This window comes from Gamsiella multidivaricata, assembly GCF_025024155.1.
Source record: "Gamsiella multidivaricata strain RSA 2152 chromosome Unknown BC939scaffold_16, whole genome shotgun sequence".
In the NCBI taxonomy this organism is placed as follows: domain Eukaryota; kingdom Fungi; phylum Mortierellomycota; class Mortierellomycetes; order Mortierellales; family Mortierellaceae; genus Gamsiella; species Gamsiella multidivaricata.
The window spans coordinates 336794-360677 of record NW_026251724.1 but is presented as its reverse complement, the minus strand read 5'-3'; the positions used below and the strand labels follow the sequence as shown (position 1 = coordinate 360677).

General features: G+C 48.2%; 10 protein-coding genes, 1 non-coding gene and 1 pseudogene across 12 annotated transcripts; 6 read left to right on the top strand and 6 right to left on the bottom strand.

Moving 5' to 3' along the window:
* Positions 1 to 380: 380 nt before the first annotated feature.
* BC939DRAFT_78629 (uncharacterized protein) lies at positions 381 to 2613 on the top strand. The gene is made up of 3 exons (XM_051561902.1): positions 381 to 590; positions 845 to 958; positions 1578 to 2613. Exons 1-3 carry the CDS (start codon positions 539 to 541, stop codon positions 2390 to 2392), a joined length of 981 nt encoding a protein of 326 aa, XP_051414673.1. The 5' UTR covers positions 381 to 538; the 3' UTR covers positions 2393 to 2613.
* Positions 2227 to 3722, top strand: BC939DRAFT_444434 (coth protein-domain-containing protein). Its single transcript, XM_051554679.1, has one exon. The coding sequence runs from the start codon at positions 2392 to 2394 to the stop codon at positions 3403 to 3405; it is 1014 nt and encodes a 337-aa protein (XP_051414672.1). The 5' UTR covers positions 2227 to 2391; the 3' UTR covers positions 3406 to 3722.
* Positions 3723 to 4079: 357 nt separating this feature from the next.
* Positions 4080 to 4561, top strand: BC939DRAFT_444432 (uncharacterized protein). The gene is made up of 2 exons (XM_051554678.1): positions 4080 to 4242; positions 4334 to 4561. The coding sequence occupies exons 1-2, from the start codon at positions 4140 to 4142 to the stop codon at positions 4453 to 4455; spliced, it is 225 nt and encodes a 74-aa protein (XP_051414671.1). The 5' UTR covers positions 4080 to 4139; the 3' UTR covers positions 4456 to 4561.
* Positions 4562 to 4668: 107 nt separating this feature from the next.
* Positions 4669 to 7676, bottom strand: BC939DRAFT_491132 (WD40-repeat-containing domain protein). Its single transcript, XM_051559478.1, has 8 exons — positions 7502 to 7676; positions 7297 to 7401; positions 7073 to 7181; positions 6944 to 6970; positions 6606 to 6824; positions 6396 to 6492; positions 5842 to 6300; positions 4669 to 5737 (listed from the first exon to the last, which is right to left on the bottom strand). The coding sequence occupies exons 1-8, from the start codon at positions 7511 to 7513 to the stop codon at positions 4726 to 4728; spliced, it is 2040 nt and encodes a 679-aa protein (XP_051414670.1). The 5' UTR covers positions 7514 to 7676; the 3' UTR covers positions 4669 to 4725.
* On the bottom strand, positions 7664 to 10767 carry BC939DRAFT_444430 (uncharacterized protein). The gene is made up of 6 exons (XM_051554677.1): positions 9775 to 10767; positions 9157 to 9683; positions 8531 to 9070; positions 8256 to 8431; positions 7933 to 8164; positions 7664 to 7839 (listed from the first exon to the last, which is right to left on the bottom strand). The coding sequence occupies exons 1-6, from the start codon at positions 10397 to 10399 to the stop codon at positions 7732 to 7734; spliced, it is 2208 nt and encodes a 735-aa protein (XP_051414669.1). The 5' UTR covers positions 10400 to 10767; the 3' UTR covers positions 7664 to 7731.
* Positions 10768 to 11906: 1139 nt separating this feature from the next.
* On the top strand, positions 11907 to 13626 carry BC939DRAFT_394707 (uncharacterized protein; the record flags this gene model as incomplete). Its single annotated transcript, XM_051552176.1, has 2 exons — positions 11907 to 13393; positions 13470 to 13626. The coding sequence occupies 2 exons, from the start codon at positions 11907 to 11909 to the stop codon at positions 13624 to 13626; spliced, it is 1644 nt and encodes a 547-aa protein (XP_051414668.1).
* Positions 13575 to 15011, bottom strand: BC939DRAFT_78489 (Alpha/Beta hydrolase protein). The gene is made up of 2 exons (XM_051561901.1): positions 14774 to 15011; positions 13575 to 14685 (listed from the first exon to the last, which is right to left on the bottom strand). Exons 1-2 carry the CDS (start codon positions 14897 to 14899, stop codon positions 13753 to 13755), a joined length of 1059 nt encoding a protein of 352 aa, XP_051414667.1. The 5' UTR covers positions 14900 to 15011; the 3' UTR covers positions 13575 to 13752.
* BC939DRAFT_78486 (uncharacterized protein) lies at positions 14772 to 16229 on the bottom strand. Its single transcript, XM_051561900.1, has one exon. It carries the CDS (start codon positions 15925 to 15927, stop codon positions 15124 to 15126), a length of 804 nt encoding a protein of 267 aa, XP_051414666.1. The 5' UTR covers positions 15928 to 16229; the 3' UTR covers positions 14772 to 15123.
* A 600-nt stretch (positions 16230 to 16829) lies between these two features.
* Positions 16830 to 16902, bottom strand: BC939DRAFT_t60. The gene has a single exon. It is a non-coding gene; the product is annotated as a tRNA-Lys (tRNA).
* Positions 16903 to 17018: 116 nt separating this feature from the next.
* Positions 17019 to 17091, top strand: BC939DRAFT_t64 (annotated as a pseudogene). Its single transcript has one exon. The product of its transcript is annotated as a tRNA-OTHER (tRNA).
* Positions 17092 to 18587: 1496 nt separating this feature from the next.
* Positions 18588 to 21594, top strand: BC939DRAFT_444420 (armadillo-type protein). The gene is made up of 3 exons (XM_051554676.1): positions 18588 to 18951; positions 19062 to 19215; positions 19324 to 21594. The coding sequence occupies exons 1-3, from the start codon at positions 18654 to 18656 to the stop codon at positions 21092 to 21094; spliced, it is 2223 nt and encodes a 740-aa protein (XP_051414665.1). The 5' UTR covers positions 18588 to 18653; the 3' UTR covers positions 21095 to 21594.
* On the bottom strand, positions 21595 to 22763 carry BC939DRAFT_444416 (microsomal signal peptidase 12 kDa subunit-domain-containing protein). The gene is made up of 4 exons (XM_051554675.1): positions 22436 to 22763; positions 22273 to 22332; positions 22062 to 22148; positions 21595 to 21932 (listed from the first exon to the last, which is right to left on the bottom strand). Exons 1-4 carry the CDS (start codon positions 22451 to 22453, stop codon positions 21798 to 21800), a joined length of 300 nt encoding a protein of 99 aa, XP_051414664.1. The 5' UTR covers positions 22454 to 22763; the 3' UTR covers positions 21595 to 21797.
* Positions 22764 to 23884: the final 1121 nt, after the last annotated feature.

The following is a 23884-nucleotide window of genomic DNA, read 5'->3' as shown; positions in this document are numbered from 1 at the left end:
AGAGGCATAAATGGAAGTTTCCGGTCCTTGGCGCACTCTTTTTTATAGTGCTCTTGATTATTATTGCATGGAGGAGGGAAAAAAAAAAGAAGAGCACATCGGCATAGAATAAGTGCCCAGTCCACAACCGATTACTGCTAACAATTCTGCTAAAAAAGGGCTGACATAAACAGGATAAAGGGAGGAGAAATCTGAGAAGGACGGGAACAGCGGTGAATGCATGTGCCCCCCTGGGGTTGTGCGAGTTGAGACCAAATCGAAAAAGGGGTTGTGCAGACTACTTGCGCCCTGGCATTCAAAAAGAAAAAGTAGGCTGCGACGTCTAATGCTCCAATGTTCAGATTGGATGAGTGTTAGTCGATTGGGAAAGTGTATGGTTGTACCTGTTTATGTGTACGTCAGTACGTTGGACAATCTCGTGTGGCGACAGGGTGAACCTTTTGTAAAAATAGGCTTCGTTAAGCTCTATTATTAAACCCTACACGAAGAGAAAAATGGGAACTTTGTCCCTGATCTCCAAGTCCAGACTTGATACAAAATGCCAAAAGAAGATGGGATCCCGGTAATTTCTTCTACTCCTACCGGGATTGGTATGGCCCTTGTTGCGGTATCTTATTTATTTGTGGTTGTGGTATAGCGGCCCTCGCGGATAGTGATGGCTGTTCCGAGGAAGAGACAAACGCATGCACTTAAAAAACGCAGCCTGGTTTCCTACCCTTCTATTCTTCGTTCCCTCCTTTCTCTGGTTTCCAATAGCACACACTCGCCACTCCTCGGCATTTTCTTAACCATCTCTTCCTTTTCTTCTCCTTTCTCTTCCTTTTCTCTCACCTCATTTTCCAAGCACGCACTTTCCCTATCACACATAAGCGCACATCACCTCCACCACCACCGCACCCCACTATGGTCCGATTCTTTGTTGGTCTGGCCGCCCTGGCATCCGTTGCCTTTGCCGACAGTAGGTGTCACTTCTCTTCCACTGGGACATACCCTTGACACTTTTCATATCTCTTTTTCAACGTGTAATGCACCCCCACACGACCATGAAGGTCAATTGACGACAGAAGACGCCTTTGATTCGTCGCTTACTCGCCTCACTTCAGGCACACGACGACAGCCCCGTTTCTCAGTTTTCACTCATCTCTCCCCTTGCTTGTCTTGCCTTGCCTTGCTTTGCTTTTTTTTTTTTTTTTTTTTCTCTCTTTCATGTTCTTCAGCCTTTGCTGTCTCCTGGTGCTTCTTTTTTAATTAAATTTATGCTCCTCGTCCTCTTGCTTTGTTGGTGTTGATTGTTGCTTGTTGCGGTATTTTTATTTTGGTCCGCAACTGTTTTGTGCAACGGTATCAAGGGGAAATGGTTGGGAAGGCTGGCTTGGGTTGATCAACGCTCTCTGCAAATTTAGTCAGTTACGCCGAGACAATACAAATTGGTCGTGTGGATGTGAGCACCAAACAAATACAAACAACACCAACTTGCATTTATCCGGGTATACTCCCCTTTACCTCCTCACACCCACAGACGCTTACACAAACATGAACACATCCATATTGACTAACACTATGGTTTTTATTTATAGTCACATTCAACTGTATTGGCTACCCTAGCAAGACTGGCGGCGCGTTCGGCGTCTCCATTTCAGGCGCAATCACAAAGCTCGCCACGAATGAGACCACGTTCCCAGTCTGGTCCGGCGTCGTCCCCGGCACCACCTCCGCGGTCCAGTACTCGTACGTCGAGCTCGACGCCACTGGCGCCGCCGTCAAGACCGAGGCTTTCGCTCGCAAACTCAACCAGACCACCGACACCAGCACCGACAACGAGTTCTTTGATCGCCCTATCACCTACCACGAAATCGTCCGATTGCCCTACACCTACTTGGCCACTTACCCCTCAAAGTCCAAGGCCTTTAAGGAGGATCAGATTGCGACCATTCACTTGACTGCGCCTGCAGCGACCATCCAGGCCATGAATGCCGCCCCTGAGACCGAGGCTGATGTCAAGGTTACGTTCCGCTTCATCAACGCCAAGACCATTTACACCCAGAACAACATCACCCTCAAGACCTCCGGCAAGTCCTCTAAGGAGTTTGCCAAGCAGTCGTACAAGTTCAAGTTCGATACCGACTACAACCAGACCTTCTTTTCGCGCCCTAACCTCAAGCTGCGCTCCATGTCCACGGAGCCCACCTATCTGCGCGAGAAACTGTACATCGACATGTTGAACTCTGTTGGTGTTCCCACTCAGCAGGTAAACATGCACGAATTTGCATGGGCCTTGTTCTGTCCAGTGCTTTCAATCTTCATTACTGATGCTCTTCATCGCTGTAATGTTTATAATAGGGATCATATGTTCGTCTGTTCGTCAACAACGTCGCGTACGGTTTGTTCTTGATGGTCGATGATATCAAGAAGTCGTTCGCCAAGCAGACTGTCCACGGCGGCGACCCTCTGGTCGTCCCTGGCTCGCTGATCCAGGCTAATGCCCCCACTCTGGAGGAGCAGGCCGATCTCGTTTATAAGGGACCTTTGACTGCGGCCTACAACCAGGAGGCCTACATCAGCCAGAACCTCGGCAATAACGTGGCGACCGAACCCCTGGGCCAGTTGATCACCTTCATGCAGGATCTCCAGAGCTTTAACCCCGTTACGACCCCTGACCCCGTCGGCTACTGGACCTCTCGCCTGGACCTCGACGGATTCTTGCGCAACATGGCTCTTGAGTATCTCATGGGTGGCTTTGACAATTACTGGATGGCTGGTTCCAACTACTTCATCTACTTCAACCCCACGCTCGGCGGATCCGGCAAATGGCAGTGGATCCCAACTGATTTCGATGGCACATTCGGTAACGGAGATTCAATCGATTCCAAGGGCTCGTACAAGGCCTTGTATAACTTCCAGCATGACCATCCCTTGGTCTCGAAGTTGATCATCAATAACACGCAAATCAATGCTCAGTTCACTCAGATTCTGAAGGAGATTGTCAGCACTGCGTTCAAGCCCGAGGCTATGAACCCCCACATTGACTCTGTTCACAAGATGATCTCGCTGGATGCCCAGTGGGACCTTACTCTGCCCCGCGTGTCGCCCGGAAAGGATTTGAAGTTTACCTTTGATGACTTTAACAATAACTTGGTCAACGTCACCAAGGAGATGAATGCAGCCTTGAAGCCCTGGATCGCGGATCGCGCCAGCTCTATTGCCACCGAGCTCGCATTCACGGTCCCTGCAGGAACCGCGGATCGTGTTGCTCCTCCTCCCCGCGGCAATGGCAAGGACGACGATGGCGATGACAACGATGCTAATGGTGGAGGTGCCTCCGGCAAGAACGATGCAGGCTCCTTGGCTGCAACTAGCCTGTCCGCCGTTGTGGCCATTGTCTCCTGTTTGATGTTCTTGGCTTAAAGAAAGGGCCCCTTCTTTTAATACCCTTGGTGGTAAACCGTGCCGATAATACAGATCCTTTTCCCTGTCATTCTCAATGCCTCACTCATAGATCAACTCTTTTCACTCATGTCATAATTCTCATTTATACATACTTTGCAACATATCATAAACTGTCAAACAATCGAAACTAGCGCGTCATAAGACTACAACCTGAGGTGGAGGGTCTGGCAGCCATCGAACGTACCGAGCATTCGATGATGTCTGTAGAAATAATAATGACACTATTCAATAAAAATTTAAACATGGAATTTGTGCCAGCTTCCATAACTGCAAACACAAAAAAAATACGTATCAATTCAGCTGAATTGAGTTATGCCAAAATATAATGAACAACGAACCGAAGCGATTTCACAATCTCATGGTTTAGTCTACTTACGCCTGTTCCTTGTTGGACCACCCTTTGCTTGACTAGATGTCATTATTAACGTATCATGCAATTGTTGTACCCTACATGACATTTATTTAAACGACCTTAAACGCGTTAAGCATTTCCTGCGTCATCATGACGAATGACAGGCATTAAGCATCCGGCCGTGATTCGTGCCCTGACCTAAGCTCGCGTTCCTGCCAAATACTCAAATGTATAGAAATACTCAACCTCATAAATACTCCATATTTCTCCCACCACATCACCTCAATTACTCCTTTCCTCAATACCTTCCACTACAACCAATATCCCCCTTACAGCAACAATGTGCGGAGCAATCGAATTTATCGCCTTTGACGGCCTCATCGTCATTGGTGTCATCCTTCTGATTGTCTGGATCCTTGCTCTCTGCGGCGTCTTCACCATCGGTAAGTCATCTTTTTGATGAAGAGGATTGTTCCTCATACATGCCATGTCGCATGCTGAACAAACTTTCCGCTTTTATGAACAAACATCTAGGTACTGGCCCTCTCGAGCACCTGTTTATTGTCTTGGCCATCATCTTCATCATCGCCTGGATCTTCACCCGGTTCTGTTACGGCGGACGTCGCGCTGGATACGGCAGGCGGACCATTGTCTAACAACGCTTTTTCAAATGGACCATTCCATCCAAGACCTATATCTCTTCCTTATCTCATCTACTTAATACGCAAGCTACTTTAACATTAATAAACGCCTGGTCATCACGAACGTTTTGAGGTCCTGGTCAACCATCCCTGGAATCAGCCCCAGTTAAACAGGCCAAGGAGGAAGACAAAAAACGCCAGGATTGGTGGCGCAAAAAGAATTTATGGGTTTCAACGTGATGTTCATTCGATGTGTATTTCATGCTTTATTCTTGCAGGCGTATCTCAACGCCCAGGCAAAGCGCTTACAAAAATCGGCTGTATCCTCCTCTTGGGCTTGACCTCGGTCCCACTACTGCTAGCAGTAACAGTGTTAATGGCAGTAGCGCCGCTGCTGCTTCCTGGAGCAGGCGTTAGCGTTGCCGGTGAAGTTGTCGTTGCTGTCGCTGCTGCTGCTGCTGCAGGCCGTGTCGGTAGAATGATAACAGGCGTCGTAGTAGTCTTCCGCTTCTTCGATGACGGCCGTTCACCGTCAGAGTCCATTATCGAATCACCATCCCGCTCCTTCTTGGACCGTGCTTTTGAAAACAGTTGCTTGACCGTCGTCTTCTTTCCCTCCGTATTCGTTGCTGCCTTATCCTGCTTCGCCTTTCCTTTGATCTGCTCCTTGGGCTCCTTCAACTCCTTTTGTTCCTTTTGTTCCTTCTGCTCCTTTTGCTCCACCAGCGACAGTCCATTCAGTTTCTGAAGCATGCCCGCAGTCGCTGCAATTGTCGCTGCAGAATCCATGGACTCGCTTTGTGCCATTGCAGCTCCGCTATCGCCCGTCGCAAAAAGAGCCATCACTGACTTGGGCGGTGTGTACACTGTTCCGAGCTCGCCTTCCTCAAACGATACGATCGAACAGAATCCGTCCGAAGATGTCAGAATCAAGTTGCATCCGTCGCTGGACCACGTCATGTCTGTGAATGTTGCGTAGTGGAGATGGGACACGAGAGCGAGAGCGGCCGTCTGTTGGGTATCATATATCAAAATTGAGTCCTGTGTTGCAACGGCATAGATTGACCGATAGCCCAATCCGAACACTGACGGCGGTTGAGGTGTCTTCTTTTGTTCGCCAGTCGCTTTCGTTGACCCTGGCCGCCCACCCTTCTCAAGCTCAGCTGCGTTCGTTGGTCGCCGGCTATAGTCGCTGCTCGGCGATGGACGCTGAATCTGCCGAAGTTCATAGAGTACTGGGCTGCATCTGATCGCGACCGATGGCTTCTTATGTCCTGGTAAGTGAGCAATAGGACCCCTACACGTTCATTAACATGCGCCAATTTTGGACAAAGAACATTTAGTCATCTGTATGAGGTATTGGTCGCGAGTTTTTCCGGCGGAACAAGAACTATGCCTTACCTGTTGAAATCCCTCCTCGCATAGATATAGACCGTGTTTCTGGTCTCCAGCTCCGCTGCCTGTGATGTTAACCCCGAGTCTTCATCTTTCGGCTGGCTGGGTTTCTGGATAGGCGCCTTGTATTGTCCAGCTGGCGTCAGCAGCATCGATCCATCGGGTGTGAACGACAGCCTCCTAAAGAATGATGTCAGCGTCTCGTCGTGATAGAGACGGAATGATTTCGGGGCGGACTTTGCTGGTTTTGATGCGTCTTCCTTGTCTGTCAATGTCTCTGGTTTAAGGTCTGTCTCGCCGTTGTGGTTCTTATTGCCGGATGCTGATGCGGCATTCGTTGCTGCAGAAAGTGATGGTTGTGGGACTGATCGCAGTTTGGCAAGGTCCAATTTGGTATTCTTGCCCAGACTTGTGATCAAAACATGTCCATGCTTGTCCGTTTTGAATGCATATATGTGAACCGATCTAGAGAATGCCAATGGGAAAGCAAAGTATGAGTGCTAAAGCTTTCTTCTGGCAGATTGATACTTTCATAGAAGGGTGAACCTATAGTTCCGTACCGGTCGCTGCTTTGGGTGGCAATAAATTCTCCAAGAGGGTCCCATGCTACTCCTTGAACATAGTGGTGATGGTCTGCGATGACATGTATACACTTGGCTAAGAGAAACATCGTAAATACATCGGTTAGTTCCATGTGTCCAATGGATGTACTTCTTTTCTGAAATAATTGGTGTAGCTTCGGGAAAGCAGACTATTCTCGTGACACTCACCATCCTTGACGTCCCATATCCGTGCGGTATTATCGATCGATCCTGAGATGATATAGCGGCCATCTGGTGACCATGCCAGATCATATATATCGGAAAGAGACCCTCGCATCATTGACTGAACTCGCCATGTTTCGCGCTCAAATTCGTCATCTTCAGACTCTGCAAACTTGCTCGCTCCATCCTTGGTCTCCGATGGTCGCCACAAAATAATACTGCCATCTAAGATGTTGGAGAAAAACATTGGTCAATATACCATGATGAGTCGTCATGCTTATACCAATGATCTGAGATATATAGATATATCATGCTGTATTGATATACGATAGCAAATGTCGTACCATCTCCTGCGGATGCAAGGCACTCGGCTATCACACGAGAGATATAATATGAGATGCGATAATGTTGCAGTTTAGAGGCACATTACTGTAGAAACGTTCTACTGTAATTTGTAGGGTACACGCAATCACCTGTGGGCGAGAATCGGACAACATTGACAGCGGCTGTATGGCGGTTCAAACTGGACAGGAACTCGATATGGGTGCTGTCCTTCTCCTTGTCCTTGACAACTCGCCAGAGCTATGGAATGAAAACTATATTTAGCATGCGTTCTGTAGCCGCGCAACTACTGCATAGATTTACGTGCAGAAGCAACATGATGGATATATCCATCCAGGCGGATAAAGAATATTACCCTCACGTTGCCATCGCCTCCAGCTGTGGCCAGTCGTCCTTTTGGACCTGGTTCGAAATGAGCCGAGTATATGGGTTGCTTGTCATGCCAATGGATTTGTAGGGGCTAACAAAGGCGCGAATGAAACAGAGCAAGGTGTTGAATAAGGAGAGCACCAGCATAGTGGCGATAGTAGAATGGAGTCAGGCGCAGTTAGGACAGGTACCTTGACTCTCATGTTAAGCGAGGTGATGATGCGGATGTGTGAACTTGAACGAGAGAGGGGGCGGGGGCGACCAAACAAAGGGCATTTTTTTTGAACGCGTTCGATTGTTTCGAAAAACAAATCAAATTGCAGTCACCCTCAACCCCTGGATCATATTTTGGTGGCAAGCCTTGATTGTACCTTTTTTTTATTATTATTTGAGTCGCGTCTGTGCATGGACATGACCGTGCTCATGACGGGCTTCTAGAGTTGGAGTTACCAGCACTGTTATTACTATTGCTGGTTGCATTAGCATTACTCTCTCGGATCAAGAACGATGCCCACATGTCAATAAAGCTCTGTTGTAAAGTAACAAGGATAAACAATAATTGGACGTAAGTTACTAATGATGAGTTGTTCCTTCATATCAAAAGCAAAGAAGAATTACTCACCTCCTTAGGTTCTGGATGCTGTCTCATCTGCTCCATCGATGGCGAGCGAGAGCCAGACGTCGTCGGCGTCATGGGGCCCAGTCCGCTGTTAGCTTTTCGGATCAGTCCCGCCTGCTCACGTTGCTCGTCCGTAAATTTGAGGACACCCGAGATCAATTGAAGGATCTCGAACCGCTTCTGGTCTCCCCGGGGTATGTTCAAGAAGCTAATGAACAGATTCGAGATGAGCGGGCTAGTGATAACACAAGGATCAATAAGAGCGGAGTTAGTATGAATTGCGTGAAAAGCATTCGACAATGAGCTTTTTTCGCTGTACGACTTACATATCGACCGTGTTTTGGCTATTCTCCTCCTTCAGTCGCCGCATGGCCTCCGTCAAATGCCCCTTGTGGATTACAGCCTCGTGACGGAGCTTTCCAATCAACTGGTTCTTCTCCTTGACCTCCTGCTCAAGCTGTCGCGCCTTCTCCACGTCCAGCGTAAGGTGGCGCAATTGCTCCTATGATAAATAAAGAGTCCATGCATCAGTAAGTCATTGGTAGTAATGAGCGAAGGCTAGCAAAGTACTTAACAAAACCGCAGCAGATATTGGCGTTACCTCTGCTACTTGAGCGCGGGTCTGATATTCTTCCAGCGATGCATTCGATGCGTTCAACTTCCTCTGAAGATTTTCGAGCGCGAACTGGATCTCTGACTCCTTGGCTGACTGGAACTCCTCCAAGACCGTCTGCAGATTGTTCAAACTCTCGATCTCGCGATCAAGTTCCTGGCGCAACAATTCCTTCTCTGCACGAGCTGCATTCCTTTCGCGCTCCATGGCCCTCATGGTCACGATCGCTTGGTCTTTGCTCGCCCTTTGCTCCGATGCCATTGTCTCCCAGTCTTCACGCTCACGTTCCTCGCGCTGCAACCGCGATTGTAATTCATGAATCAGGTTCTCCTTCTCGACCACTTCTGCAGAGGCATCCTCCTGAATCTCGACCAGACGTCTTCGCAGATGCTCCAGTTCACGCGAGGTCTTTTCATAGTGGTCGTGAGATGCCATGAGTTCCTCTTCCAGCTGTTTGATAGTGTGGAGATAGCTATTATTTTGCGCAGTGAGCTGCTCGATTTGTTGTCTAAGTGTGTTGATGTTTTCCTGTGTGAGGTAAAAGGGGGCAACAGTGTTATTATCATGACTCATACCATTCATTTGTAGCTCCTGGATTTTAAAAGATGCTTTACCATGTCCGCCTGCAGCTTTGTTCCAAGCGTCGACTTCATGTTGGAGACCCGGTCGAGGAGTGTCTTATGTTGGGATTGGAAGTGGTTGCGCTCACTGATCGTCTTTTGGAGGTCCTCCTTGAGCGTCCTCAGCGTCTGCTCATTAGTGGTCACGGTTTTTTCGAGGTCCTGGATCCGTGTCTCCCGCTCTTTTAATGACTTCTCCGTTGCTGCATGGTTATCATTATATGTCTTCTTTAGTGCTTCGAGCTCCTGTTGTAAACTGTCGTTGCTGGCGATAAGTGATTTCCTTTCTTCCTCATACTGCTCCCGCAACTTTGTCTGGCTTCCTTCCTCAGCTGCCTCTCTGGCCGACTTGTGCTCATCATGATATTGCTTTTGAAGATCCTGAAGTTGTTGGTTCAACTGGTCTCGGCTGGCTAAAAGCTCCCGTTTTTCTTCTTCGAATTGCACCACCTGCTTCCTCTTGCCCTCCTCCTCGGCAGTCTCCATTATGTTCAGCTGAGAACTCAATTTCTCAATCGATTCTATGAAGATAAACGTTGACATGAGTACAATGTTATAAAACAATGAATTGCCGTTTCTTGCACTTTTAAGAAATTATCGCGGTCAACTTACTCGCCATGGACGCCTCTTTCGTCTCCAGTTCAGCATTGCTTTCCTTTGATTTCAAGAGCTCCGCCTGGACCTCCGAGTATTTTGATTGAGACTGGCCCAGCTCCTGGCGGATTGCAACAATAGTTTCTTGCAATTCCTTCTGAGTGGCCTTCAGAGTATGAATCTCCGTTGCGCGCTCGGACTCCTTTGCGAGACGGGTTTCGAGCCTTGCAATTGTTGATTTGGCGTCTGAATATTCCCTAGCAAGAGCTGAGGAGGGCTGTTGTTCTGTAGGTGATTGTGGTGCGGGCCTACTCTGGCTCGAAAGTTTGACGTTGGTCTCTTTCAGCTGTACAATTTCGTCCTTTGCCTGCCCGAGCTCTTCTTTTGTCATCTCAAGTTGAATAGAAAGATCCGCATGACTGTCGCTCTCAGTCCGTTGTTGCTCGAGCTTCTCCTTGAACTTGATGTTGCTTTCCATCAGCTCCGAGAGTTGGTCCTTGAGATTTTGTACCAGTAATGTGCTTTGCTCCTTCTCGGCCTTTAGCTCGGATTCCAGAGTATGGATTCGCTCTACTGCGGTTTTGTCGCCTTGTTCGCATGTCGTAATTAAACCATTGTTAGATGCCCGTCCGTCTGATGCCATTTCTGCTGCTGATGCTGATGCTGCTGCCGCCGTTGTTACTGCGTCTGCAGCTACCTGTAACTCGGTCTTCTCCTCTTCCAGGATCTTGATCTTTGCATTAAGGCTCTGCTTCTCGTTGTTCAGGGTCTTGAGAAGTCCCACTGCGCGGTTCAGTTTTTGTTCCAGCTGCTCCACCTTTTGCGCTGTAGCGTTCCCTTCGGTCAAGCTTTTTAACCGAGCCTCGTAGTTCTGCTTTGTACGTTCCCATTCTTGATGCCTCTCGAAAAGTTCTTCACGCGTTGCTTCCAGCTAAGAGCACAATAAAATTTGAGGACGCTGTTGGTAAAGGTCCTTTGCACCTGTCGATAGCCCGCATTTCTCTCACACGCCTGTTTGTTCAATTCGCATCTTCTCACCTGCTGGCTCAGATGCTGCAACGCTTCGTTTGTCGCTTGTGGATTATCGCCATTGGCCTCTATTACAGTGAAGGCATAACCATGGGATAATTGGACACATGTCGGCTTATGGCTATGCTGTGTGATTCTATTCCCTGAAGAGCATTGCAAGTTATTTCTTACCGGCAGCGATCCTGCTGGCCAGTGTGCCCACATTCTTTGCAAGCCAGGACATTGACACAGACACGGGCTGGTGTGATGGACGGATAAACGGTTGGTGTATGCGTTTAAGGATGGATGCGTATGTGGTGAGATGAACAGAATGCGTGTAGAAACGTTATTTGCGGATGAATAACCTGAAAGCAAGACACGTTCTTTCCTGAGACAGGCACGGCACAATGGTCTCCTTGTATCACATGACAATCTCACTCAGGCATCATCTATTCGACCCCGGCATGCTTGTTCGTGCCTATTCAAATTATCGTCGAGCAATATCTAATTTTCATCTTACTTTTACTCCTAACGAGCTCTAGTATGAGAAAGGCAACATCCAAACGCTGTTTTGGTGTGCATAGCGGACATAAAGACCATCCCCAAGCTACACACCATCTGATGTGAAATCAACTTGCACATTTTCCTGTTTAAGGTGCAAAGGTGCGAAGGTTCAATTGCTCGGGCGCGGTATTTTTGCAACCTCAGCATCTCGTGCAAAATGAATGTAGCACAAAGAAAATTCACGACTCGGCTCCGAGTGCTGCCATTAACTTCACCTCGAAACGCACTTCATTCGCTTCCTTCAATCCTTCTCATTCCCCTTTCTTGGCCAACCACTTCCTCCCCCCCACAATGTGGCGGACATTGCTCGCCCGTGCTCCCCGCGGCCGGCACCAGCATAGCCCTTCCACAGCTACTGCTCGGAGCTACTCTCTCAGGCCGAACAAGATCCAAACTATTGTTCATGAACAACAAAAGGCGTTGGACAAGGATCGGGTAATGAGCGATTTATGAATCCCTTCATTCTGGGGCTTAGAATCGCCGACGAGAATGACCAACACACTATCGCTCGCTTGCAGTACCTGATGCCAATCATCCCTCTGTCACTGTGACTCATATAGGATCTGATCCTCAAGGTCATGGGCACACTGCCCTCCCCTAGAGAGGCGCGCCAATTTCTCACCAGGTTCTCCCTGCCCGCGGCAGTTCTTCCTCAAACAACATCGGTATCATCGGCTCAATTGATACCAGGGACAACACGCACGGCAACCGCGGGAACAACAGGAGTGGCTGCATTGCAGGCGTCAGGAACAGCAATAGCAACAACCAGCCAGAACTTCGTCGACACTCTCAATTGGCCCACAGATCATCTCGCCCTGATTAAGTTGGAAGGGCCTTTTGAAAAGGACAGTTTAAAGGCGATTGCCAACACTCTTGTGCAGCTTCAGCGTCTCGGTCTTATGAGTGTGATCATGCTGGATAATCAAAGTTGGTGGCGAAATCAGAGCGTGCCCCTGAGCGAGTCCCTGGCGTCTGAGGTTGAACAGCAATCTGTCGAAACCAGGAAACGAATGATGAAAGATATGACGGAAGTCGTAGAGGAGATTGAGTTGTGCGGAGGCAAAGCTCGTCCCGTCTACGAGGGTGTCTTTGAAGGCATGGATCATCACCATTTCGATCAAACGGATCGGATAGCAGGGCAACTCGGCAGTGAGGAGATCGTGATCCGTCCAGGCTTGCAACCTATTCAATCCTGTTTAAAGCTGCAGCAGATTCCAGTTATGATCCCGATGGCCGCTACTGCACAATGTCAACGAATCCCTGTCCAGAGCAACAAGGCCTTAGTCGCGCTCGCAAAGCACATGGGAAGCACCGCTGGAGAGTACCATCAGTCGTTGGTACCCATGCGCCTGATTGTCATCAACACCACAGGAGGTATCCCTCTTACACGTACCAAAGGCATCCAGGGCCCAACACATTGCTTTGTAAACCTTAAGGACGAGTACAGCACCATCATTGACGATCTGGACAACATGGACCATCTTCCAGAGCAGCTCGCCCAATCCTACCGATCAGATCTAGACATGATCAAGGAATGTTTGGAGTACTTGCCACCAACTTGCTCGGCGCTAGTGACCTCGTCACCTTCGCTTACGCTCATCACCAACCTAATCACAGACAAGCCCTTGTTTTCGTCCACCATGAGAGGACAGGATCCCAAGGTAATGCTAGCCACGACCGTTCTGCGCAATGGCTTGGATATCTTTACGTTTCGCAGCAGCCTTGAAGGGTTAGATCTAAAGCGACTGCAGGGCCTGTTGGAATCGAGCTTTGGTAAACCCCTGGACGCAGAAGGTTTCTATGCTCGAATCAAGGATACGACAAAAACGGTTATCTTGGCCGGCCAGGACTATATGGGTGCCGCAATTGTCACGCGTGAAGGAGGCGATGTTCGGAGGTCAGGAGACGAAAGACGCACCTTGGCCAGTGTGGCCTACCTTGACAAGTTTTCGGTGGCGCCAAAGAGTCAGGGCATTGGCGTTGCAGACATTTTGTGGAAGAAGTTGACGGACGAGTTTTCAGATTTGGTCTGGCGCAGCCGATCTGATAACCCTGTCAACAAATGGTAAGACATATGTTGTGGAGGCTCAATTGGTCGTTTGTCCGCCACCCACATATACTAACATTGCCTTCTTCCAAAGGTATTTTGACCGTGCGGATGGAAATATCAAGATCCCAGGGACAAATTGGACGGTGTTCTGGTATGGCCCCAAGGGTTTAGGGCTGATCCGGGACTATATCCAGATCTGTCGCGACATCCCAGCCTCGTTCCACGCTATCCAGGCTCCAAAAAAGTAGCAATAGATTCATAGACACTAGTAGGGCATATTATTAGGGCATATTATTAGGGCAAATATGGCTGGAATATTATTATACTCTAACTACTTATGATACAAGATTAGTGAAAAAAGGCTGCTTCTATAACTAGCATTCCTGTGCAGCCTGAACGATTTTTGCAAACCAGTCTGATCGCAGCAAGAGCTGAGCATGGTCCAAACCTTCCATCACTACCAACTCGCCACTCTCTTGTCCCTCTGTTAGTCCGACCTGCGTCCTCAGGTACTCTGTTACCTTGGCCATATTCAGCAAGTTGTCGTTCTTTGACAAAAACACGCGCGTCTTTTCTGGCAAAACGGGTGACAGTTGTCCTTGAAAGGGTAAAGGCTCCTGGTGTCGCCTCGCCCAAGCAATTGGGAACATGACGGACTGGTTCCAGCAAAACCTGCGCATGATGTACCAGGATGTGCCGATTTCCCGCGCCGCAAACAGGTCCATGACGAGCTGACTGGCTGTCACCGGGGTTCGGTACGCAAAGTTGTGTGCAATCGAGTGATGCGTCAGAAAGCAGACAGGGTCTACTAGGACTAATCCTGCAACAATAGACTTTGGAGATGAAGCAGAACTGGCACGACAGACAGCAGCACAAAGCATGGTACCAAGAGAATGCCCCATAAACGTGGCTTTGGGGTGACCATGCGTCTTCAGGATCCGCTCGATTGCAAAGTAGGTCTCATCCGGGGTCATGCAGTCAGTTTGGAAAAGCTGACTGGAAACATAAGGGACCTCAATTAGAATCAGGGGACGTGAGACATAGGTCAGGGCAACGATAAGATGAATATACTGGATGAGACCAATGCCAATGCCGTGGATAAAAACTAGCGGAACTTCGTTCTGCGGGTTGGTCGGACATCTATACCAGTATGCCAAATCCGGGGGGCACCTAGTATTTTGGGACGCCTCGTATACTACTTTGTTGCTAGATACAAAGTCATGTCCTTTCTCCAGAGTGGTATCATATCGCATGAATCCACAAGTCTTGAGGACGATTCCTGCAAATGCATTTGCCAGCCAGAGCAACTAAACCGATTGATAAGCGATCTTGAAGTTAAAACATAACAACTTTTGATAATGGTGATTTGAAGACAGAAGAGGGTCAATGGCCTACCACATAATAGACGAGTGGGCGATGCGTGGCCAGGACAGGATCTAAAGAAAGTCGGATGCAGTCGACATCCGGGTTGAATCCCTCTGCAAACTTGACCTTCTTGACCTCCTCGATTGTACTGACCATCTGATTCAGCTCCTGTAGATTCAAGGGTGATTTGGAGACCTCCTCGATCGGCGCAGCCCAAAACGCCCACGCTAACCTGTAATGTAATGCCAGCAAGAAGTAAGGACAGGCGCGTGAGTGAGAATAAGGAATAGGAACTCATGGTCGAAGTGAGTTCCCTTTCAAGGCTTTTGGTATATACTCCCGGCCGCTGCATTCAAGCCCAAAATGAAACCATTGTCTGCTTACCAATGAATCATGTTCAATCGTCCGATCTCCTCGAAGTGTGCTCGTCGCTTGGTACGTCCTGTGTCGAACCAGACTTCGATCCACCTCTTGACACCATCCCCTTCTTCCACGGTTTCGAGACACCTCTGGAAAAGCTCTTCTCTCTTTTCCTTTGGGCCGACGCCCTTGACGACGCGATCGACAGACTGGAGACGTGCAAGTTTCTTCCAGAACATGATGTAGAAGACTAGTTCTGCTGCCATCCAGAGATGCAGCAATGTTAAGATCCAGGCCATAGTCTGATGGGAAGACATAAAGTGCAATAAGGGGTCCAGGTGCTCCTTGATGGGTTGTAGCGCGAGTAAGTATTGGTATCCAGGAAGGTTGCGGGGATCTCTGTATCCACGATTGTCCAGAAAGCTGAGAAATACGATGAACGCGCGTACAATTGGAGACGAGACCATGCAGGACTCTGGGATGATGGGTCCTGCGGTGGAACCGATAGCAGTGGCCGAGGCTGAAGGTGAAGAGGAGGCAATGGCGGAGGAGAGCGCCGAGGCGGGGGATTCCACTGGATAAGGATGGTCGTGAAGAGGATGGCTATGCAATACCGATCCATAAAGGGATGGGTCGCCGAGAATGGAGGCATCAGTGTGGAAGAGCTGGATGATGAGAGGGATGTGGGTGAGGAGTGAATCAAGGGGCGACTCCCTATAGGCGAGCATGTAGCAAAAGTAGGAGGAAGCTAAGGGGACGATTCCGGCGATCATAAACCCCAGGGAGCGGATGCCAGCCCTAGTAACCAAGTGGTCGACGATCATGGCCAACGGAGGGGGTGCAAATAAATGATTAATTGGGCGCACAGACAGTCGCTTAGTTGGTAGGACAAACTTCCTTGTGACACCACAACTGTGCCTAAACAATAAAAAATTGAGAGAAAGGTGAGAGGAGGATTACAGGAGGATGAAGAGATGTTGAAAAGATGATGAGAGAGAGAAATGATGAAATGAATGAGGGGATGCAGCCAGACAGTAGACCGCATGTATGACATTGACAGTCAGCCGGTTGCAGCTGCAAAGAGAGGCTCCCTCACGTGTCAGCAATAGCTGGGGCTGAAAAGGACGAGTCGGCGAAAGCGGCGGATCAATTGGCCGCACGGAAGCAAATGTCTCTCTACCCTTTATCTCAGCTATCAGTTCCGCTGGATAGTATACAAAAGCCCAAATGTCCTGCAAGCCCAAGCTCGACCATACGTCCAACTTGTGCCTTCTTCTTAGGAATAGTCTACTTGGCAACCTGGGTTGTCAGTCTTATTTGACAACCCACGCGGAAATCCAATTGCCACGTTGAACATGCAAGTCAATTCCAGCAGGAAACCCATGTAATTCACTTACCTTGAAAATCGGGTCTATCGCCCAAGTAACACCTTTCTGTGTTCACGTGGCAGCTGATTCACGAGAGGGTCTATTGTTTACGCTCAGGTTGCCTTTATCTTCACCAAATATCTTACATGGACTTCCTGCAGGGGTTATCAAGTGGATTGTCCTTTTTTCTTAGTTACTTCCCGTTCTAGTGCCGTAACACCACTATCAGCATCAATCCGTAAATTGGAGTCTCTCGATGTGACAAATGGATTTCGCATGGATTGATTGTCAAATAAGACTGACAGCTCAGGTTGCCAAGTAGGTTATTCAGAAAAAAAATCGTAGAATAAAAAAAGAAGCGCCCAACGTGGGGGTCGAACCCACAGCCTTCAGATTAAGAGTCTGACGCTCTACCGATTGAGCTAGCCGGGCCTCGTGCATATCCTTTTGAAGGATAGAAAGTATATAACTTCAAAAGTGATCGTTCCCTAAATGCAATATTGTTCTATATATGCATTTTCTTTCTCTAAGTGCACCTAGGCCCGATGGCTCAGTTAGCATACTGGTCAGGGCACCTCCCTTGTAACGCGAAGGGACCAGGTTCGAGCCCTGGTTAAAGCACAGTAATATGTGCTACGCATAGAAATTTATTTGGAGCATGAGTCGGGCGTACTACCCCACTTCAGTTATGTGGGTTTCCTTTCCCCGGCGACCCCCACATTGAGTGGCACTACCCCATGTAATCGTTGTGGGTTTCCTTTCCCCTTCCTTAACGCTTGACAAAATGCTCAGAATAAATTTCGCCCTTGCGCTAGCCTCCGGACTTCGAGAGGCGCTGGTTCAGAACTTCCCAGCTATACACCAGGGTGTACAAGTTATTCCACTGCACTGGCAGCATGCGTCTTAGCTACCCCTGCCGGGGTTACAGGTATAAGTTCAAAAGTGAGTAGGCCCACTTTATAATAGGCTAATCTGAGCTCACATCCAGTGACCTCAGGTGGAGGAAAGACGGGACGAGGAGGAGGAGGAAATGTTACAATAGTAGAGGATTCGGCTCGCAAGCCAGTAGAACGGATTCCGTGCTCTCAAGAAACCAAGACCATCTCCCAGATGTACAGGTTACAATTGGAGAGATGGTCTTGGCAGATTAGCAGGTGAGGAGCCTGCCAGCTAGCCGAGCGGATCGCAGGAGAAAGACCTCGGGACGCTTAGGGAGGTTACAGTGAAGTTGTTGGAGATGGTGCGACTGCCACACTAGAAGATTTAGGGCCAGATAGACACAAGTCTCAGAGACTATTCACTAGGAAACCAGCACTGATTGTTCTCTCTCGGAGGCCATGTTGAATAAAAAAAAAAAAAAAAATTCTCTAAGTGCACCTATAAGATACCCTTCTTGTAACAAGGTGTTTTCAGCTTTTAACACACTGATGAGGTGTGGCAATTGTTGCGCAGGCCCTAGGGGCAGGCCCGGGGAATGTGACCTGTCTTTTGGCGACTGTGGATCGGTTCCGCTTTGGTGGTGAGGACAGCGATAGTAGATCTTTGCTAGTTAGTCTGATAGATTCGCAGAGTCAATTGACTCGAGAGACAAGTTGTTATAAAAAAAAAAAAAAAAATCCTTCTCTAAGTGCACGTAAGCGAGAATGGGTGGATCATAACCAAGAACTCATGGAGATTTATGTTAATAATAATAAAAAAAAGTGGATCATAGCCAAGATGAAACGCACACCATACAAGGGCCCTCGAAGAGGTTGGAGTGAGGACAACGGATACATTTGCTATGCTGACCACTGTCATGGTGGTGCGTTGCTCGCCGATCATTCAAACGGGGGCTGTCGTGGCCCAGTGCAGAGTCCTGACGCTGCGTATCGGAGGTTACTCGACTACCTACAAGGGGGAAGGTGGTCGACAACCATGGAGAGGATGGGGAAGATATCTAGCCTTCAGAACACTGATGAGGTGTGGGAAATGTGACTCTGTAGTAGATCATTAGTAAGGTCTGGAAGGGACTCGAGGGAGAATTCTTTAAGTGCAAGGATTCAAATATTTGTGTTCCTGGTGACTGTCCGCAAAAAATCAAAACAAAGCTTACTTTTTTTTTTTTTTTCTAGAGCATCACACCCCCTTTTCTAGCTTCCTTCGCTATCGTCTCTGCCCTCCCCTTTACACATTTATTATTTCATATGGCTGTTGCAGAGAAAAGAGTACGCGGCTCTCGCGGAAAGAAGAACAAGAGCGACAAGGATCAGGACAAGTCTAACCAGCACGATTCCAATCCCGGAAAGTCTTTCCAACGCTCACACCAGACCACCTACGACCGCAGCGCTGAAGGCGGCGAGGAGAGCAGCCGTCCTCCTCGTCCCGATCGAAGGGAAGCCATTGATGCTGCTGCTATATTTGGTTTTATTGACCCTGATGTCCAACAATACTTCAAGGGTGTCGAGCAGACCCTTGATGAGCTTAACTTTGACACTGCAGAAGGTATAAATCGACACCAATTGATGCTATTATCAAAGACTACAGTAACGATTTTCTATTTTTCTTAACAGGGTACTGATATTACTACTCTCATATCTCTTTAAATACTGTAGAACAACAGCTTTTCCTTGAGAATGTGTACACTGAAGTCCAAGGAAAGGAGCTAGTCCTGGCGACGGAACATTCTTGTTCGCTTGTTTTGGAAAAATTGCTAAGGGCCTCCAACGACTTTCAGCTTCGAGTATTTTTTGACAAGTTCAACGGAAAGTATGTTTAAATGAAATGACGATGAAAAATGAACAGAGGGTGCTGTTTACTTACTGGCTAGTTGGATGACTGAACTGACATCCCCTGTATTCGTACTTTTCCTCTTAGCTTCTTGAAACTCTTTACTCACCGTTTTGCCTCTCATGTGTGTCAGACTCTGATCACCCTTTGCGCCGATGCTGTCGAAAGAGAGGTTAAGAGCAACGAGCTCAAGACCAAGGAGGAGCGCGAAGTGCCTCAGGAAGATGGCGTTTTGCTCAGTGCTGAGGACATGATCTTGAATATGTGCAACCAAACCCAGGTGGAATTTACTGCTCTGATCTCGGACCCTTTTGCCTCTCATATCATCCGTGTCATTCTCTATGTGCTGGCAGGACGAACGGTTGCCGATGATGGAACTGGAAAGGGCAATGTCAGGAGTAAGAAGTCCGCCAAATACAACGATGCCAATAACAGCAAGACAAACACTGGCAACTTCAGACCTACTCGCCTTGTCCCACCCTCATTCAAGGACATGTTGCGCACTATTACCTCGACCATGATGAACGGGCTCAGTGATTCGGTCGTGCGTTCGTTAGCTGTACACCAGGTCGCCAATCCGGTTCTGCAATTGCTGTTGGAGGTCCTCGTCAAGGACGACGAATCTGCCAAGGATGCGCTTGTGGACAAGCTGCTGATGGATATCACACGGGAAGAGGCGCCAGGACACAAGAACAACGACCGCGATGCTTATGTCGAGACACTACTCCGAGACCAGGTCGGCTCTCACCTACTGGAGAAGATTGTACAGGTCGCCTCTCCAGCCCTCTTCCAAAAATTTTATACATCATACTTCCGTGGTCGTCTCGTCAAACTGTCGTTCCACCCAATTGCCAATTATGTCATTCAGCAGTTTTTTGTCCATGCCAAGACGCCTATTCAGCTCGAGATGATGGTTACCGAGGTTTTGCCTGAGTTTGAGAACTTTTTGAAGTTTGGCCGTCCAGGTGTGATCCGTGCAGTCGTCGAAGCCTGCAAGAACGTCGGAGCGTGTCACAAGGAGGTCATCAAGGGTCTTTGCAACGCCTTCCACACCCAAGCATCCATCGAGCGCAAGGAGTTCATGCATGTTGTTTTGAACATGGAGACATACGAGGCTTTGATAGAGCGTAGGGAGCAACAGGAATCAACTAAGCCCAAGTTCCATCCTCAGGGCGCCGTCATCCTACAGCTCTTGCTGCAGTACCCCGAAGAGCACTCCAAGATCGTGGTTGACAGTTATTTCGCCCAGAAGGAAGAGTTAATGTACGCATGGACCATGGACCCGGTCGGATCGCACGTCATCGAGGCCTTCTTGACCTCACCTACATTGAATTTGAAGGTTAAGAGGAAGATCCTGAAGTCGTTCCTGGGCAAGTACCACTCGATGGCTTTGGATCGTTATGGTGGCCATACCGTCGACAAGTGTTGGGCTGTCTCGGATATTGAGATGAAGGAGAAAATTGCAACAGAGCTTTTGGAGCACGAGCATGCATTGTCACAAAGCTTCCACGGAAAGTTCATCCTCCGCAACTGCAAGATCGACCAGTTCAAGCGCAAGAAGGAGGAGTGGGTTGAGCGTGAGAAGGGTATTGAGCGCAAGAAGGACATGTTCAAGGATATTCTCGGTGACGCAGTCCTCGCGACCTCCCATGGCAAGCAGAAGGCGGCGGGCGATACCTCAAATGCTGAACTTCCTGCTCCAAATCCCAAGATGGCTGAGCTCGGCTTTGGAGGCGGTATTGCTGGTGTCAAGACTGTGACCGAAAAGAAGAAGAAGAAGAAGTCCAAGAAGAGCTCCGAAGATCCTGACAAGGTAAGCAGGCCTAAGATTGGAAGGCTTTATACTTTGGAGTTTTAATGCGTGTCAGTTGTGCTGATTGTCCTTTTTTCGCTCTTGACTATAGATGTTGATCAAGGACGCGGATGAAGAAAACCAGGTCAAAGAAAAGTACAAGTCGGACGAAATTGACAAGCTGTTCAAGAAGAGATCGCATAGCGAGAATGCCACACCCATGGGCAAGAGTGCTGACGAGGATGTGGAGATGGCTTCGGCATCAGAAAGCGAGGCTGAGGAACCAGAAGAGGAGGAGGAACCCAAAAAGAAGAAAAAGAAGGTTTCTAAGGATCTAGAGTCAGTTCTGGATGCGATTGATGCGACCAAGAAGAAGAAGTCCAAGAAGTCCAAATCCGAGAACAATGAGGACAAGAAGAAGAAGAGCAGCAAGAAGGACAAGGACAGCAAGAAGCGCAAGTTCATGTCATAAAAGGAATTGAGTGCTCGTTTTTTGTTTTATTTTTTTCACTCCAATTGTACCATAATGCATATCCTCATCCACTTGAAAATAAAAAGTAATATACATGACTCGATATTTATTATTTCTCGCCGACTATCGTCTCCTGATCGAATACGATCCCGCGAATTTCTCAAGAGAGGGAAAGAGAGAGTACTACCGGCAATAGGGCAGCTCAGATATCGGCTGCATGAACCAATGGATATATTTTGTTTGAGACGAATAAAAACGATATTGTCCTTCGTTTCTGCGGGCAACTGAGGACGCTCCTTATGTCGATTTCCCTTTGTTGTCTGTTGAAGACGCCTCCTGTCGTTGTTTCAGTGCTGTAGCTGCGGCCTTTGCCCTGCTTGGGAGCCATTTGGTTGGGTCCTTGTTGAGATATGGCCATGCAGGGATTATCAGCTACAAGTACAAAACAAGAGATGACATGGCATGAGTGTGTGGTTGGGGAAGGTGTTAAAATTGTCCTGGACCCACTTAAGCGTAGTTCGAACGAAGAATCGGCAACATGACCAATAATAGGCTGCATACCAAGCCGGCCAAGACGACTCCAGCAGCAAATATGTAGAGCGTGAGCCGAATATCCTGCAGCACGATCCCGACCAAGAAACCGAGGACCTATTAATGAAACAGCAAACGAGTTTGTATAAGCATGTAGACCATTGTATCGAGAGCAGCAACAAACACGTTTGCTTGAATGTCAATATGACGGGATAAATAAGACCGATGGACGGCCACATACCCCGAATGCAGAGATGACGACCTGAGTAATCTGTTCTGCAAGGCTCTGGCCCTGAAAGTCCTATTTGCATGCCGAAACAAGTATAGCGAAGTGTCAGACCGAGAGAATGAGGCAACTGGTTGGTTCGTGCTGAATATGGGTTGGTGGTAATGTGCTTACATACAATATGGTATTCGAGCATTGTATCTGACAGGAGGTGGTTGTGAAGGTGGTGAAGGTAAGGAAGAAGGTGAGGATGAAGAGATCAAAAAGGAATGCTCGATTCGTCGCGACACGTCACAGAGGCGCCTGCAGAAAAGTAGTCTAGGATGGGGTCTGGCCCCCTGTGTTTTTATTCACCAATCTTTATTCCTTTCCATCACTTCAGTTTTCATTTGCCATTTGCCATCTATTATAAGAGGAGGAGAAAGAGCTACTCATCAGTCCTCCCTCCTTCCTTCCTTTTTAATTCTCTTTTTTCTCCTCTTCTTCATCAACTCTTCCTTGCATCACTTTCTTTTTTTTTTTTTTTTTTTTTTTTTTTTTTTTTCCCTACTCTCTTTCAGTTCTAATCCCATTCCATCAACAAGAGACGCGACCATGTCCACTTCCCTTCTGCTGGAGATGCTCCGCCGTTCTGGTCTGGAGCACTTCTACCCTAGGTACATACATTTACACCAAGCAAAGAAACTTTCTCCTTCTCTCACTTCGATTGCCGCCAATCCTGTTGCATATTGCATCGGCAGTCTGTAATCAGCATATTACTCAACATGCACTTTCTAACCCAGTTTATTTGCTATGGGATAGCTTCTCCACACATGGCATCACTCAGCTCGATAGTCTTGTCCAGGTAAGCACTGACAGGGCTACTCGTTTATCCTGACTACTATTCCTTATTTTATCTCTCTTATCACCCCTTCTTCCCGTGCCTATCACGCGTTTATAGCGACCCTCCTCTACAGTAATGAACTAACATTATATTCTTGATTTACAACTCTTCTATCACCATAAAATGAACTGGACTCCACAAAACGGCAGCTGTCGATGCAGGACTACAACTCTCTGGGCGTCACAGGCATGGAAGACCGAAGACGACTTTTCCAGCTCATTCAGACTATCAAAGCCGAATACCCCGACGTGTCAGGGGCAGCCGCAACCCCAACGACGTCTACTCCAGTCTCACACGTTGCTTCGGTCGGAGGGATAGGTGGAATGGATGGATCTGGATATGGCATGGCCACCATCACTCGCGGATACAGCGGACATGGAATGAATGATATTTCCTCAAAGCCCTTTGATCCCAGGGCTATGGTCCGTCGATCTGGATCTACAACGGCCGATGCATTGAACTCGTCGCAGCTCGGCCATTCTAGAAGTATGTCCAATTCCATGGCATCACTGCCTCAGCAGCAGGCAGATCAGATACAACAACTACGCCATCAGCAACAGCTGCAGCAGCTCCAGCAACAGCAATACCAGCAGCAACAGATGCATCAACAACAAGAGCAACGACAACATCAGCAACAACAACAATACCAGCAGCAGCAATATCAGCAACAATTTCAACAGCAGCATCAGTTCCAACAGCAACAGCAATTGCAGCAGCAACACCAGCAACAGCAATTATTTGATG

Coding starts and splice junctions, on each gene's coding strand:
- BC939DRAFT_78486 (XM_051561900.1), bottom strand. CDS start 15,927: ATGATCGTCGACCACTTGGTTACTAGGGCTGGCATCCGCTCCCTGGGG.
- BC939DRAFT_78489 (XM_051561901.1), bottom strand. CDS start 14,899: ATGGTCAGTACAATCGAGGAGGTCAAGAAGGTCAAGTTTGCAGAGGGA. Junction 14,686..14,773: donor GCCCACTCGTCTATTATGTG/GTAGGCCATTGA, acceptor CAATCGGTTTAG/TTGCTCTGGCTGGCAAATGC.
- BC939DRAFT_444434 (XM_051554679.1), top strand. CDS start 2,392: ATGGTCGATGATATCAAGAAGTCGTTCGCCAAGCAGACTGTCCACGGC.
- BC939DRAFT_444430 (XM_051554677.1), bottom strand. CDS start 10,399: ATGGCATCAGACGGACGGGCATCTAACAATGGTTTAATTACGACATGC. Junction 9,071..9,156: donor CAAAGCTGCAGGCGGACATG/GTAAAGCATCTT, acceptor TACCTCACACAG/GAAAACATCAACACACTTAG. Junction 7,840..7,932: donor AGCATCCAGAACCTAAGGAG/GTGAGTAATTCT, acceptor ACTTTACAACAG/AGCTTTATTGACATGTGGGC.
- BC939DRAFT_78629 (XM_051561902.1), top strand. CDS start 539: ATGCCAAAAGAAGATGGGATCCCGGTAATTTCTTCTACTCCTACCGGG. Junction 591..844: donor TTCTACTCCTACCGGGATTG/GTATGGCCCTTG, acceptor TCATTTTCCAAG/CACGCACTTTCCCTATCACA. Junction 959..1,577: donor ATCCGTTGCCTTTGCCGACA/GTAGGTGTCACT, acceptor TTTTATTTATAG/TCACATTCAACTGTATTGGC.
- BC939DRAFT_491132 (XM_051559478.1), bottom strand. Junction 7,182..7,296: donor GAGGCGATGGCAACGTGAGG/GTAATATTCTTT, acceptor TTCATTCCATAG/CTCTGGCGAGTTGTCAAGGA. Junction 6,971..7,072: donor TGTCCGATTCTCGCCCACAG/GTGATTGCGTGT, acceptor CTCGTGTGATAG/CCGAGTGCCTTGCATCCGCA.
- BC939DRAFT_444432 (XM_051554678.1), top strand. CDS start 4,140: ATGTGCGGAGCAATCGAATTTATCGCCTTTGACGGCCTCATCGTCATT. Junction 4,243..4,333: donor CTGCGGCGTCTTCACCATCG/GTAAGTCATCTT, acceptor ACAAACATCTAG/GTACTGGCCCTCTCGAGCAC.
- BC939DRAFT_444416 (XM_051554675.1), bottom strand. Junction 22,149..22,272: donor TCGTCATCTCTGCATTCGGG/GTATGTGGCCGT, acceptor TTTCATTAATAG/GTCCTCGGTTTCTTGGTCGG. Junction 21,933..22,061: donor GAGTCGTCTTGGCCGGCTTG/GTATGCAGCCTA, acceptor TTGTACTTGTAG/CTGATAATCCCTGCATGGCC.
- BC939DRAFT_444420 (XM_051554676.1), top strand. CDS start 18,654: ATGGCTGTTGCAGAGAAAAGAGTACGCGGCTCTCGCGGAAAGAAGAAC. Junction 18,952..19,061: donor TAACTTTGACACTGCAGAAG/GTATAAATCGAC, acceptor TAAATACTGTAG/AACAACAGCTTTTCCTTGAG. Junction 19,216..19,323: donor TTTGACAAGTTCAACGGAAA/GTATGTTTAAAT, acceptor TTTTCCTCTTAG/CTTCTTGAAACTCTTTACTC.